General features: G+C 46.3%; 2 protein-coding genes across 5 annotated transcripts in view; one reads left to right on the top strand and one right to left on the bottom strand.

Annotated features, from left to right (window-relative positions):
* Wdr25 (WD repeat domain 25) overlaps nt 1-5,642 on the bottom strand; it is a 130,401-nt gene extending 124,759 nt beyond the window's left edge. Inside the window, exons 1-2 of the mRNA XM_005343547.2 lie at nt 5,625-5,642; nt 1,430-2,252 (exon numbers count right to left, since the gene is read on the bottom strand). Coding sequence (XP_005343604.1) covers nt 1,430-2,252; nt 5,625-5,629 — 828 coding nt within the window. The 5' untranslated portion in view covers nt 5,630-5,642. The remainder of the gene's footprint in view (nt 1-1,429; nt 2,253-5,624) is intronic.
* A 156-nt stretch (nt 5,643-5,798) lies between these two features.
* The window catches only part of Wars (tryptophanyl-tRNA synthetase), a 30,326-nt gene continuing 20,807 nt past the window's right edge, over nt 5,799-15,317 (top strand). The window contains exons 1-3 of one of the 4 annotated variants that reach the window (XM_013346319.2): nt 5,799-5,874; nt 6,285-6,316; nt 11,108-11,276. In XM_013346319.2, the coding sequence (XP_013201773.1) occupies nt 11,166-11,276 (111 nt within the window). In that variant the 5' untranslated portion in view covers nt 5,799-5,874; nt 6,285-6,316; nt 11,108-11,165. Of the gene's footprint in view, nt 5,875-6,167; nt 6,188-6,284; nt 6,352-11,107; nt 11,277-15,317 lie in introns of those variants that run through there. The other 3 variants (XM_013346316.2, XM_026781051.1, XM_026781054.1) reach the window with 3 other exon arrangements.

The raw sequence follows: 15,317 nt of genomic DNA, 5'->3' as shown, positions 1-15,317 counted from the left end.
TCTGTGTGTGTGTGTGTCTGTGTGTCTGTGTGTGTATCTGTGTGTCTGTGTGTGTGTCTATGTGAGTATATCTGTGTGTGTGTATCTGTGTGTCTGTGTGTATGTCTATGTGAGTGTATCTGTGTGTCTGTGTGTGTCTATGTGAGTGTATCTGTGTGTCTGTGTGTGTATCTGTGTGTCTGTGTGTGTCTATGTGAGTGTATCTGTGTGTGTATCTGTGTGTGTGTGTCTATGTGTGTGTGTCTGTGTGTCTATGTGAGTGTATCTGTGTGTGTGTGTCTATGTGAGTGTGTCTGTGTGTGTGCATGTGGACATGCACACACACATGTAAAGGTTAAGAGGACAGCACCCATGTCAATCCTCAGGTGTCTTCCACCTTGTGTTTCAGATAGGGTCTCTCGACTGACCTGGAACTTTGCCATATAGATCAGACTCTCTAGGCCCTTAACTTCCAAGGCTCCACCTGGTGCATGTCACCCTGCCAAACTTTTTCTTGGATTCTGGGGATTCAAACCCAAATCTTCATACTTACAAGGCAAGCATTTTACTGACCAAGCCATTTCCCCAGACTTGTTAGTTGCTGTTTGATTTAAAGATCTCCAAAGCTAGCTGGGTGTGGTGATGCATGCCTTTTAAACACAGCATGATGGTGGGGGTGGGAGAGGCAGAAGCAGACACCTCTGTGAGTTCAAGGCCAGCCTTGTCTATACAGCTGGTCCCAAGACGGCCAGAGCTAGGTAGAGAGACCCTGTATCAATAAGTAAATAGGCTGGGAGGGGGTGGCACATGCCATTAATCCCAGCTCTTAGGAGACAGAGACAGAAGAATAAATAAGTCTTCAAAGTTAAATTATCAAAACTTAAGTGCTGACAATTCCGTGCCAGGGTTCAAGGTGAAATAAAACGAAGCATCACAGTTTATGAGTAAAAGATTAAAAGAAACAATATTCAGGGCTGTGAGCACATGGGAAAATGTGCTTGTTCTACTTCAACTATTCCTGAGTAGGGGTCGCCTGTCTTCAGGACCAGGGTCTGGCAGGGGGGTACATAAGCAGCAGCATGCTTACAGCAGCATGGTTCATGGGAATGTGCCACTGAAGGGTGATGAAATGACCCAAACAGAAAAGGAATAAACTATGGCATACTTGGGCTAAAATAAAGGGTTATTATAAAATGAAGTAAGATGTTTATCATCTGAGCACATTGTAATTTATTTAACATTGTGGTGCTATGGCAAGGCAACCTTGGGAAAGGAAAAGAATGGGGCAGGAAAAACCAAAGATCTGAGGCAAAGCACAGAGAACCCTCTCTCAAATGGACCAGAGTGAACTACAGAAATTTCCAAAGCCACTGTCCCAACCACCGCCTGGCTCTAATCACAACAACGTCCCAGGAAGAGAGCCACTGTGAGCTGTTTTCCCTCACCTTACCTTGAAAGTTTTATCCATGGAAGTAGAGAGAAGCATGTGGCTTTTACAAAAGACTGGACACCACTGAATACTGTTGACAGGGCCCCTGTGGCCTCGCAGGTGGAAGAGCACTTTCTTGGGGACCTTAGTCTCTCTGTACTGACTGTTCAAATATGGCTGGATGAACTCAGACACAGTGGGAGCCACACAGAGGGGGGCTGGGGCACACCCTGAAGGGGGTCCTGGAGGCTCTAGATCTTTGCCCCCACCAGCTTCTGGATTCAGTGCCTGCAGCTGCCTCAGTCTCTTAGGAGTATAGGGAACCACACAGTCCTCACCCCTTTTCCTCTGAAAAGAGCTGGCATTTCTAGCAGTGCTTTCAACTTTGCTTTGAGTCTGAGAAGGTGAATGGAGGGCATCCCAAGCAGGTTTTACTGGCTTTAAGCAGGCAGCTGCCAAGGGCACGTGGCTGGCTGGAGCTCGGCTCATCCACAAAGGACGAGGAAGCTCACTGGTGGAGAAGGTGGTATCAGGGTCCTTTGAGGGCCACTGTAGCCTCTGGCTGGGACAAGATCCTGGGTGACTTCTCCAGATCCGAGCCAGTGGCAGACGTTGGTCCCCCGGGTCTTGATAAGGACTGTGCCCTGTGTGTTGTACCCCCTCTTTTGTCATATCCACTGTATGAGATACAAAACCCGTTCCAGAAGGTCTGGTCACATCAGAGGCATCATCCATCTGACCTTCAGGGTTCACAGTTCTAGCAGGCTCGGTCTCAGTCTCTGAGTCAGAATCATCATATGCCACCAGCGAGGCCATGCGGACACACAAAGGTGACTTCCTAGAACTAAAAAAGGTCAAGAGTTAGCAACTGTGAATGGGAAAACAGTTTTGTACTTCAGAGCAGGAATGTCACTTTGAAAATCTAAGACTTCAAACTCCACTAACACGAACACACAAAAAAAACAAAGGCTGTACTTTCAAAAGAACTAAAAGAAAGGATTTCAGATACTCCAACATAAAGACATGATTCTGAGGTAGGAGAGATGGCTCTTCCAGAGGATCAAACACAGTTCCACAGGTAGCCCCAGTTCCTAAGGACCCAACACCCTGCTCTGATCTCCACGACTACCTACACTCATGTACATACTCCGACATATATGCAAATACATACACAATTAAAAATAGAAAGCATACCTTTTATAAAAAAAGGAAAAATTAAAAAATAAGTGATGCTTTGGGTCAGCAAGATGACTATAGTGGGTTAAATGTGCTTGCTGCCAAGCTTAAAGACCTGAGTTTGATTCCTGGAACCTACATTGCAGAAAGAGAAAAATCAACTCATGAAAGTTGTCCTCTGACCTCAACATGTGTGCCTTGATGTGCATGTCATTGCCGAACCTTATAACTAAATTAATGTTAAAAAAGGAAGGAAGGCAAGAAGAAAGGGAGAGAGGGAGGGAGGAAGGAAGGAAGAAAGGAAAGAAAGAAATATGGATAGATGTTAGGGAGATGGCATGGGGAGATGGTATGTTCGCCCTAATTTAAACATAACATATTATATTTTTAAAAAAAACACCTAAATAATTTTTAAAAATAAATGGATTTCCAGTCTCCAATAGACATACTTAGAACACACAATTTTTAATGGGAACCTATGTGGGGCTGGGGATGAAGCTTGCTAACAGAATACTTGCTAACTCATGCAAGGTTCTGGGTTTGCCTCTTAGCACTGCAAAGCAGAAGAGGAGAAGAAAGTAAAGAAAAGAAAGAAGACAACAACAATGATCTAGGTATGGTGAGCCCGGCACTCATGAAGCTGAGGCAGGGGGATTATTATTTCAAGGCTATCCTAGAATATATAGCAAGACCCTGTCTTTAAAAACAATCAAAGGAAAAAATGAGAGAAAACAAGCCTTTGGAGATACAGAGCAATAGGAAGAGCACCTACCTGGCATGCCAAAGCCCAGGGCTGGATCCTAAGGCACCAGGCTACCTACCCAAGTGGTCATGGCATTCAAAACTGTGTCTCACTCCAAATGCATAGATTCATACAATAATGAATTTCCTTTTAAAAATTCTTCCTGGAATTCTGAGCCATCACAAAGTGTTATTGGCTAGTTCTCAGTAAGAGGTGGTTTGGTATGTTAATTCATTACTTTAATATCATGAAGAGAACAGCAAGAACAGACAGTAAGAAAATAAGGGTGCTAAACATATCATAGCCAGCAGAGGGCATGGTGGAACAGGGTGCAAGCCTGGGCTGTGGACCAACTTCCCCGATGAAAGAAAACCCAGCTAGCCTCATGTTTGGGGTTTTACACTTATTTGTGCATCTGTGCGTTTGTGCATAACTATAAAAGTGTGCAAACCTGTGCTTCTGCACACGAGAAGGCCAGAACAAGGCATCCGTGTCTCCTCTATTGCTTTCCATCTATTCTTCTGAGGCATAGTCCTCCTGTCTCTGACCTCTTAGAGGTTGGGTTACAGGCAAATGTGTAATGCCTAGTTTGTTAACATGGGTGCTGGGATCCAAACTTTGGTCCTCATGATTTCAAAGTAAATGCTCTTAACAGCTGAGCCTCTCTAACCCCAAACTGTTAACACACACTTTCACTACATAAGCCAGGCTGGTCTTAGTCTCATAATCTTCCTGCCTCAGCCTTCTGAGTGATGGAATAGCAGGCATACATCACAATGTCAGGTCATACTTTAGGTTTCAATATCCCACTCAAACCCTTCCACATCTGTCCCTCGAATGGCACTATTTATCCAAGAACTCCACTGCCACACAAGTCTGTTCATCGGTTAATTCCTGTGGTTATTGTTCCCACCAGTAGCTGAATCCAGGTCAGTAGCAATGTCCACATTTAAAGTCGTCTTCTAAAAGGACTTCTAAAAGCAGTCAGCCAGTCCCCAACTGAACCAAGAACACACTGGGGACTAATTACACACAGATAAAACCATGCTCTGCAAATAATTTCATTTCTACATACTCAGCAGGGATCTGAGGCCAAGCTCCTTGTCCCTACCTGTCAAATGAAACCCATCAGATTCCCACCACCAGACTAAATAGAGCTCAGTCACAAGCCTGGATTTCGAGCCACACAGTTATCTGCAGAGATGACTCACAGAGAGGCATATGGCAGATCAGAGGACAGCATAACCCATCAGCTCCACAGGGCATGGAAAACGTCTGAATGGCAAGAGGCTGGACTCCCGAGGCCCTCTCATCACAGGTAGATCTCAACCACTCATTCAACAGCTGCAACAATAGGCAAACCAGTACACGACCTTCACTCAGCACACCCACAAGCCAGCGGGGAGAGAGACAAGCACATCCCCCACTCCATGCGGGAGCCAGAGGCCAAGGTATGTGAACTCAAAAGGAGAAATGGAAGAGAAGAGCAGAGCAGCTGGGCCCAGGACTGCATGTTCTTATGAAGCCTAGATGAACCTCAGAGAGAGTACACCTGTGCAGTGACACTCTGGAGAAGCTGAGAACCAGGGATCACAGTACTTGAGTCTAAACAACAGAACCAATAACAATCTAGAGGAGTCAAGGGTGGGTCAAGAAAACACGCGTCAAGGGAGAAGGCTGAAAGCTGAGGGAAATGCACAGTTTAGAAGGTGATGGCTGCCATTTTGTACCCAAGTTCAAAGGATGTCATGGGAAAGGGGTGTGTTGAAAACCATGAGGAAGAGGCTAAATGCGGGGGGGGGGAGGGAGCGGGAGGTAATGAGGGCGGAAAAAAAATTTTTAAAGCTAAAGGGAGCACAGGCATGTGGGGCAGGGTGTCCTGTGTGTTTCGTTCACTGTCCAAGAACCCTCGACCTAGATGGATTTGTAGACTGAAAGCCGTTGGGCCAGGGTGCTGAAGAAGTCAAAGACAGGAGGGATTTTCCAGCTCAACAAGCACTTCCTTGTTACCTACTCTGTGTTTAGCTACGTTGCATCTGATGTGGGCGGAAATTAAGCTCGGATCTTGCCCCGGTGGCCACAGATCCAGAGGGGAAACAAAAAGATACCACCAGACACAGGTTTTGAAGGATGAAGAGAAGTTAGCTAAGCTGTCAATAGTAATGGGTAGAGTTCAGAGCACTCTAGAAAGAAATGGGAAGAAAAGGAAGGCGTGCGGCACTCTGAACCTGGCACTATGAGGCGGGAAGCACGCGGCCACCAGGTCCCGGCCCCCTCCCGCCCGGGCCCGCGGCTCACCACATACACGGAAGCACTCGGTCCACCTCTACAGCGGTCCGGCCTGCACTCGGGCCGCCCAGTCGCGTTCCACCACGAAGCCAGGGACCTCAGCCAATCATAGAAGGGTCCTGCCCCGCCCCTGGATGGACAGCCAATGGTGGCATGCCAGGACCGGAAGTTGCTCCGGCCGGATGGGGTTTCCACGGACGCCCTGGATGTACCGGTGGCTAAACCAGCGGTGCTGACTGGTGGGTCCCAAAAGGGGCCGGTAAGTGAGAAGAGGGCAGCCGCCGCTTTGGGGGCTAGGGAGGGACGCCGAGGTGGCGCCGGGGTCTCGGGCTACCGCCCGAGCACTGAGCCCTGAGGACCCAGCTCCGAACCGGGCACACTGTTTCTGGGCACCGGCACCGCGAGGGGCGGGGAGTCTGCGGCGGCGCCGCCCACCACGGGTGCATGCTGTCATCGTTTTCCACCGCCTGGGGCTTTACCCTGTAGGGTCGCCATCAGTCCCCTCCACAAAGTATTAGGAAGGTTCCTGGTACGCATTTCACAGACCAGGAACCCAAGGGAGAAGCAGAGAAGTAACACTACTTGCCCACGGTTTGAAAGCAATCTTATGCTCAACATCAAAAGCTTGCTCTCTCTGACCTATCTTTCCTTCTTATCTTTCCACTGCAGCGCACCACTTCAGAACAGGACTGCCTCAGAAGGTACAGGCTGACCTGCCCTCCCCATTGCCTCTACGGTACACACAACGATGCTGTAGGCGTGGGGGGGGGGGGCGGGGAGGAAGAGGGGTGGGGAGGTCATATGGCGGTCAACTTGAAGACGGTACAGCTGATGCAATGGCGAGTAACTCGGGGTTATTGAGAGTTTGATTGGTCCCCACGTCCCCCTTCCCCAGCCCAACCAGCCACTGGCTGGATTTGCTCATTAAGAAAGGTGATCGAATGGCTAAAATGTTCTGAGAACCAGAGTGATTTCTGAGAAACCCCTAAGTGAAACTGAAAGGGTGGGGCAAGCAGGAAAGAAAGACAATAGACCCTTCTAAAAACAGAAACTGAAAGGAAAGAGGGGGAGAGTATTAAAGACCTCCACCCTGCCTGCTAGTTCTCATCTGCTCCAGCTGTCCCTTGTGTCCCGGGGGCCACTGACTCCACAGCCAGGGTATGTATTACCATTTTGACTAGGCTTGGAACTTCTTTTCTCTTCTAATGGGGTATTGTTTTGTTTTCCGCCTGCCTTATATGAAAGCGCTGAAGACTTGAGAAGGGCCCGTGTCAGGATTGATTGGGATGTTGCGTGTTTATTTCAGGTGACTCCCTGTTTTTGAGGAATTGATGCAGTGGGTACCCAGTGGCCTGTTTGCAGTCAACAACTTCAGAGCTTTTGTCTGATTTGGCCTTCTTCAGTGGTCAGTGTCGGAATACATTGGCAGTCTCATTGTGGCAAGCCTTTGTAAATTAGGGTCTTTTTCTTTTAAAGTAGTATTCATGGTGCTAGGCATGTATTTCGGTTGTTAAGAGGCTGCTTGGCATGTTCCTGGCTCTGGGATCTATCCCTAGTGCCTTTGTATGGGGAAATAACCTTTCATTGACTAGACCATCATCTACCCCAAGTTTAAGAGTGTAAAAAACTGCTTGCTCTAAAGAGTCTGCTGGGATCGTGTCAATCGGAAGCTATTGTTACCTACTGTTTGAGGCCACAGTCCTAAGCTATCTAGAAATGTTCATAGGCTACCCCTTTTACAAGCTGCCCCTAAAATCTTACTGCCCTCTTCCCCCAGGCTGCAGATTCTGTGGATCCTACCTGTGTGGGTTTTGCAACTGCCCAAGTTCTTCTCATTCTGTATGCTTATACTATACCGTGCCCACTTTCTTTAAGAGCCCACAGCATTCATGCAGAACAATGACATCTTTTCAAATGAGCAGTAGATTTAATTCCTAAAAGGGGGAAGTCAGGGTGGAGGAGCCTTTGTGGGTTTCTCAGCAAAGGCTTGCTGAGGTTCCTCTGGGTTGGGCAGTTGGACTTTTTACAACCCCGGTACTTTTTTTACAGGGGATAATAGATCACTTCCTGATTGTAACGCCTTTTCTTTCTTCCATATTGGGTTAATAGTTAGATAAAAGAGCATATCCTTAAGAGAGACACAACTTCTCATCTGTAGTTGATATGGTAAGCCCTCAAAGCAGTGATCATTAGCCTTTTGGGGTATCTCAACTCTTTCATAAAGTCATTGAACCTGTGTTCAACTTCATAAAGTGTTGAACACTGCTTAAACCTGTGTACATCAATGAATATACAAATGTTGATATAATTCAAGGTTCGAGAACTCCAGGCTAAAAAGTTAAGCTTGATTCTAAAAGTTGATAAAAATAGCAATAAGGGATGGCAAGAGCTTTTCACACAATACACAGGTGAGCGCGTAACTGTGTGAAGTAAGGAAAAGGGCAGCTGTTTCCTTTGTCCTAGAGCAGTCACTCAAGAAATTGCCTCTTGATCTCTCCCTCACTCTTTCCCGCATGTACTTACACACAAGATTTAAAAGTGACCATGCATGAGCAAATGCCTGTGGTCAGGGGAACAGAGATCTTACCTGTTGTTCCCTCCGTCAGTTTATGTGCCTCTTCCAGGTCAGAATTCTAATATTTAGGTGTTCCCATACAACGTGGAGCCTGAATGCAGGTCTAGTTCCCCTAACTGATTGTACTAGTGGGAGGAGGCTGGCAGTCCCAGGCTCACTCACTTGCTCTCTTTTTTCTAGGGCTTTAATGGAGTTGTGACTATGACTGACTGTAGTCTTTGCAGAGCCCCTCGAGAGAAGTCCAGGGGTAACCAGGGCAAGGCAGATTTTACAGTGGGCAGAGAAGCCAAACTACAAGCCTAAGACCTGGAGGAGACCCCGGGTGGTCTGCCTGGCTCTCCCCGGAGCTCAGAAGACAGGGCTCAGTGCCAGAACACTAAACTAGTGTTAGTTTCTGACTAACTCAGCCATCAACGAGAACGAACACTGATATCTATGTTTGCTGGTTTTGGAGGATTTGGGGGATGGGTTGCAACAGGGTCTTATTTATATAACCCAGGCTAGTCTAAAATTTATCACAGTCCCCCTACTCAGCTAGAATTGGAGGTATATACTCCCATGTCCAGCTAGAAGCTACACTTAACAAAGATGATGTAAAAGAAGAGTCTAGAGGAAAAGGTTGAACTTACCCGTTTTGGAGAGCCATTTATAGCAGATACTAGAAATACATGATCATGAAGCTGGTGCACACCCTCACTGTACTGAAGATTCAGCAACTCAACAGCAGAGGAAGTGATATAATAAAGGTAGAGTGAGAGAATGTTGCAGGGACATGGGGTGAGAACAGCCCAAGGCTTCAGGCTTCAGGCTATGAAAAACTGAGGTTGAGTCTCAAAGATAGCAGAGGCCAAACTAGGGAGGAAGAGACATCCTAGACTGGGGAGCAGTGGGGACTCAGGGCCTATGACTGGGATGGGCTCTGGATTTGAACCTCAGGCAGATTCTTGTGGCTTCCCTAAGCTAAGAGGATGTACAGTTGCAGCTTGCTCTTCCAGTACATTGGGAAATTGCAAATGGGATATCACTTGACCCTTTGTGTCTAGAAGTCATTTTTATTGCATTCGATATTATCTGACCCAAGCAAATATACCCAGAGAAAAGCAGGGTCCGGGAGTTTCTCCTTACTCCCTGGCTTCTACATGCCTCCTCCCTGGGCTACCGGATTTTGCTATCCAAGTCTCTGACCAAACTTCCCTTAGGAATCAGGTGAGATGATTCTCAATGGCCCTTGTCCCATCATGGCTTTGGTATTATGAGTTGATGAACTTGTATGAAGATAACAAGTAGACAAATACAAACATCCCCACTGTAATCTGACTCTGAGAGGTGAGTAGGTGGAGGACAGTGGCTGAGACGACCCTAGCTTGTCTCAGACACGTCCCTTGTGTAGCTGTTTCCTCCAGATGAAATCTTCATCCTGCAGAGAAGCTTGTTGTTGACAGGGTGGTGCAACAACAGTGTGTTCTAAGAGGGGGAAAGGTCCTGTCCTGCAGGTTAAGGTTAAGGGAAGCACAGTAAACAACTTAATAGCTTCAGGAAATCCAACCAGGAATCTAGGTTGGATTTCCCCTCCCTCAAGCATTCAAGTAAGGACTGCTGAGAGGCTCTGGGAGGAGCTCTGCGGCCTAGAAGAGGCTCTGAGCACTGGGTCTGCCTGTTGGCTGTGCAGAGCACTCCAAGTGACTGGTTGCCTCGAGCTATCCCCCGTGCTGCACTGGGTGGGTCTTGGTGATATAGCTGTAGTTGAGTCATCCACCCAGGGAAACTCACTGGTTCACCACTTTGGTAGTGTCCTTACTCAGGTCCCTTCTCAGAGATGAGGAGACATTTGTTTGTGTGTCCTCAATAATGTCACATAGGGCACTCCTTGGTAGTCATGAACTTCTGTATCCATGAGCTGGGAGGACAGATTTGTCACAAGATTCTGGTGAGGTTCAGGTGACTTGGTGCATAGAAGAACTTAAACCAGGGTATCATGACAATCAGGGCACCTGGAGTTAGTAGTCCAGCACAGCCTGTGGCTCCTCTAAGGTTAAGGTAAGTCAGGTAAACCTGAGTTGGGTGGATCTCCCAAACCTAGGAATAACAAGACCAGAAGTCAGTTATATCTTGCTTACAATTTACAGTGTGTTCCTGCATCAGTTTTTCTTTTTACTTTAATTTCTATAAAAGGCCTATCGATAAGTTAAAAGTTCATAGAGTTATCATTTTATAGATAAGAAAGTGACTATCTTTCTTATCTATAGAAACCCAAAAGGGGCTCCAGATGGCCCAATCTCCACCCTTTCCAATGTCAATAAAAATAATGACTGATAGCAAGACGTGGCAGGCACACCTTTCCAGCCTTCAGTAGGCAGCTGGGATGGCTAGGGTCAGGATCCTTGCTGGTCTAGAGCTCTTGTCCTCACCTGGACCTTGCTGTGAGAAAACAGCAGAGGGTCCACCAAAAGCCTTGTGGAACATTACTATGTTTATGTCTACAGAGGCCTGCAAGTTTGTTCTCAAGGCAGTAAAGATAAAGAACAAACGATACTTTACAACATGTCTTTCTCTCTGGTGAACACAGCTTTACTAAAGTGCATTGGTATTCTGAGCAAACATCACTTCCTCTCCTGGGCACTCAGTGTGGACAGATATCACTATGTGCCAACTTATTGTTTACCAAGGGGGCCCTTTGCTGACCTCAAGCTGGCACCTCCAGTAATGCATTTAGTTCTTAATGTTAGCATTGATGCTTCTTTTCATGAGCCCAAATTTCTCCTTATCTCTTTACATTAATATTCTGTTACCCAGTTTCTGTTACAGTTCAACAGTTTCCACATTTTTCTGGAAGAAAGACTGAGTTCTAGAAATACAGCTGCAGTAATCTGTTCATGGCTCTCCACCCTCAAACCCATTTCATTTTTTTTCTTCACAGAGTCTTGTCTGAACTGCTAAACGCATCTGCTCACTACCACAGGCCTAGGTCCTAGAAGATGGCAGACATGCCCAGTGGCGAGTCCTGTACCTCTCCACTGGAGCTGTTCAACAGCATAGCAGCTCAAGGGGAGCTCGTGAGGACCCTCAAAGCTGGAAACGCACCAAAAGTAGGTTTTGGGCTCGCCAATACCTGCACCATTGTCTGGTTATAACGTCTGTTAAATTCAGTGCCCTTGTTGTACCTGTGCTTTAAAACCATTTGTATTGTAGGGAATTGTTCCCAGATCCTCAAACATCCATGATGCCCAAGACTCTCACATAAAGCAGCATAGGATTCACGTATAATCTGTCATACATTTTCATCTTAGTATTATATGGGTTCTTTGTAAGTAGTTGTTCTATTCAGTGTATTTTTTTCTTTCTTTTCTTTTGCTATACTTTATTTTTTTTGGTTTTTTGAGACAGTTTCTCTGTGTTGCCCTGACTATCCTAGAACTTTCTCTGTAGACCAGGCTGGTCTCAAACACTCAAGATCTGCCTGTCTGTGCCTCCCAAGGGCTAGGATTAAAGACATTCACCACCACCACCTGGCTGCTGTACTGGTATCTTTAGAGGATGTATTAGTTACATTTTTGTCTGCTGCTATGACAAAATGTGGAACAAAGGCAATTTAAGGAAGTGAGCGTGTTTTTGGCTCACAGTTTGATGTTATAGTTCATCATAGCAGGAAAGTCATCAGGAATGTGAGACAGCTGAAGCACTGTCAGGAAATGGAGATGAATTTCTGTGCTCAGCTCTCTTTCTCCGTGGAACGATGCCACCTGCATTTAGGGTGTATTTCCCACTTTAATCAGCCCTACCTAGAAACTCCTCACAGACATACCCGGAGGTGTTTTTCCTGGGCACTTCTAGGTCCTGTCAGGTTGACAGTGAATAAGTGACAGAATGAAAATCTGCACACACTCAGTACAGGTGAAGAATTGTTTTGTGTGCTTGTGTTTTCTGTCCTGTGTTAGTTGAACCCACAGACATGGAGATCCCAACAGCCCCATGCCTTCCAGCCTGTTCTCCCCAGTTCTGCTCATACACAGATAGATGGTTTCAGTTCTTGTACAGGTTTGTACCTCTGCACCTCTAAGCGACTTGCCTACTATCTCCTTCCTTTTTAATTCCAAACTAGGGCTTTGGCTGTGGCTAGAAAAGATTCCTGCTTTCACACATACTTCCCAGTCTCCCGGGCGTTATTACACTACGTAAACACGTAGACAGCTGAACAATCAAGTATAGCATGAGTACTTCTCCATTCCTTCCCACCATCTGTTTTCTCTGGAGTTAATGATTGCCTTAATTTTTGTTTGCCTGGCCTTTTCTGTGCTGTTCATAATGCAGTTGGGTGCCACATAATACCGTCCAGTCAAAAAGACACAGGGCTCCAATAGGTTGTAAACATAGTCAACAGTCTATTTATGGTGAATTAATTTTGTATAGTTGTTGCTTTCATTTCCTGTTTGGGGACTTCATTTTTGGACAGTGGGACATGGCACACGCTAAGGAAGCATGCTCCCACCGTCTTAGCTGCTTTTTTCATTACTATAGCCAAATAGCTGACCCACAACATCCACGTCAAAAAGGAAGAATTCTTTTAGCTCACTGTTTGAGGCTCAGCCTCTCATGGGGAAGGCACTGCAGCAGATGTGCCTGGCAGCCGGTCATGTGATACTACAGTCAGGGAGCAGGGAGAGATGAAGGCTGATTCTCTGCTTACATTATCCTCTTTCTTCTATCTGAGACCCCAGCCCACGGGATGATACCTGCCTGCATTCTAGATGGGTCTTCTCTCATCCGTTAAACCACTGTGAAAACATCTTCCCAACACACTCAAAAGTGTCATCTGGTTGATTCCAAATCCAGTCCATGTGATGATGAGGATTAACCATCACAACCTCAAGACCAGACGTCCAGGCCTGGTTTATGCATTTAATATACACTTTATCCTTAAACTTTTATGCCTAATTAGTAAATAACAGCAGGATTTGTGCCATATTATCTTGGCGGAAACTCCCTATACTACATGTTTACTCCAGGTCACATCGAGTAGTGGTCCTGTACCATCTAGGTTAGTGCACTAACAGTGTTGATATTTAATGACACATTCCCCAGACTCTATCCCCACCATCAAGCAGTGTAGGGCTATCATGTCTCTGCCCTGGTTGTTGAATTCAACACATAGCAGCAACTATATAAAGGTAATTTCTTGGACATTTTGCAAGACCTCTGCCAACTTCCCTTTGGATTGGTGGTTCTTCATCTTTTGTTATCTTCCTTCTCTGCTTTACTCTCTTTGGGTTGAATGATCTTCTCATTGAAAGTCCTGCAGAGGAAACAACCTTAAGCTGTGTGTGCCTGAAAATATATTTACCTTCCCTAAGGTTTGATTGATAGCTAAGCTGGGTATGGAGTTCTGAGATGGAAGCAATTTTTCCTTAGAATTCTGTTATTTGTTTCATTTTGTCTGACACACTGTCTCATGAAGCCCAGCCTGGTCTCAGCCTGCTATAGGCAAGGATAACCTTGCACTTCTCATCTTCCTGCCTCTGCCTCCTGGTTGCTGACAGGGATGGGATGGGAATCATACCCAGCCTCCCTTGGAATGCTTTCACTGTGCCTAAGTCACCATTGTTTGTCAGTGCCTTTTGTCTGTCCTCAGTGGGCATCAGGACCCTTTTTGTTCCAGTGCTTTGACGTTCCTGGGACAGGACCAATGAATGCTCTTTGCAAGCTTAATTATCAGATGTCATATCGTTTCTTTGATCTCTTTGGTGCTCAGTCTTTTCTGTTTTTAAGTCAGAAAACTCTCATCTCATTTTCTTAATTTTTGCCTGCTACTTTCCATTTCCTTTTTTTTTTTTTTTCTTTTTTTGAGACAGAGTTTTTCTGTGAAGCTTTGTAGCCTGGCTGGCCTCCAACTCACAGAGATTGTCCTGCCTTTCTGCCTCCTGCGTGCTGAGATTTAAGGAGTACACCGCCACCACCCTGCTTTCCATTTCTTTTTGTTCTTTCCTGGCTATTTCCTCACCTCAGCTCCTGCTGTCTTCCATTTCTCCTGTCCTGTTAAACTCCCAGGCTCCCCTGTAGTCATGTTTCTTAGTTCACTAAGCTGCTGGTGGTAGTTTTCCCAGTGTTCTCTGCTCCCCTTAGGATCCCCGTATCCCCATGTGAGTTTCTCCCCCTTCCTTTTATATCACACGCATCTCAGATATGAGCTATCTCTTGCCCATCCACTCAAGGCCTTGAGGACAACTGTCAGTTGGTCACAATCTGAGGAGACATTATCTGCTCATGGCCCTTTTCCTGGATAGCATCAGGCTTGGTTTGGTTAGGGAATCTTTGGGCTCAGAGTCTTAACCTCTTTCCTTAGAAACCAGATTCTCTGATCTGCTGTCTGGGGAGTGTGAGTGGCTGCCACATCCTCCCCTAAGTGGGACACAAGTCTCTGTGTGGTTGTCTCGGGCTGTTCCTGATGTGTTTCACTGGCCACTGCTGTGTACAGCAGTCTCTAATCTACATGCCACTGTCTTCCCATGGAAACCTGGATAGAGTGGGGCCCTGGGCGTAAGCTGGACAACTGCTGCCTAAACAGGCCTGAGCCCACTGCCCACTCCTTCATGGTACGTGGGTCTCTCTAGTAGTTGGCAGTGTGAAGTGGGGCCACCCATCCACCAGCAGTTCTTAGCATTTGTTTTTCTCGTGTGCTCAGTCTGTCAGTTGCCCCTGAATATTGCACCTTCTGGGTCTTGTTGCTGCCACGCTCCTCCTGTTTTCTTTGTCCCTTGGAATTATGCCTTTTTTAAGGATCTTGATGGCATAGTGTAGGTCTCAGGAGTGTAGTCAGTCTGCATTTCACGGTCTTTGGTGCCTCCATGACTTTCTTCTCCTCTGCCACTTTCCACAGCTGTCTTCTTCTCAAACTCCTGTGTTTGTGTCACCAGACGGTGCCATCACCACACTTTCACCAGACGGTGCTGTCACCCATCACCACACTTTCAGCCCAGTGGCTTTAGTAGATTGTTGATCCTATGAAAAGTAAAGCATTACAATACAGAAAAAAAAAAAGCCAGGTAGTGGTGGCTTTAATCCTAGCACTCCAGAGGCAGAGGCAGGCGGATCTCTGAGTTCAAGGCCAGCCTGGTCTACAAGTGCTAATTCCA

This window comes from Microtus ochrogaster, chromosome 1, assembly GCF_000317375.1.
Source record: "Microtus ochrogaster isolate Prairie Vole_2 chromosome 1, MicOch1.0, whole genome shotgun sequence".
Lineage (NCBI taxonomy): Eukaryota > Metazoa > Chordata > Mammalia > Rodentia > Cricetidae > Microtus > Microtus ochrogaster.
The sequence above is the reverse complement of the archived record's forward strand: the minus strand, read 5'-3'. Positions and strand labels throughout refer to the sequence as shown.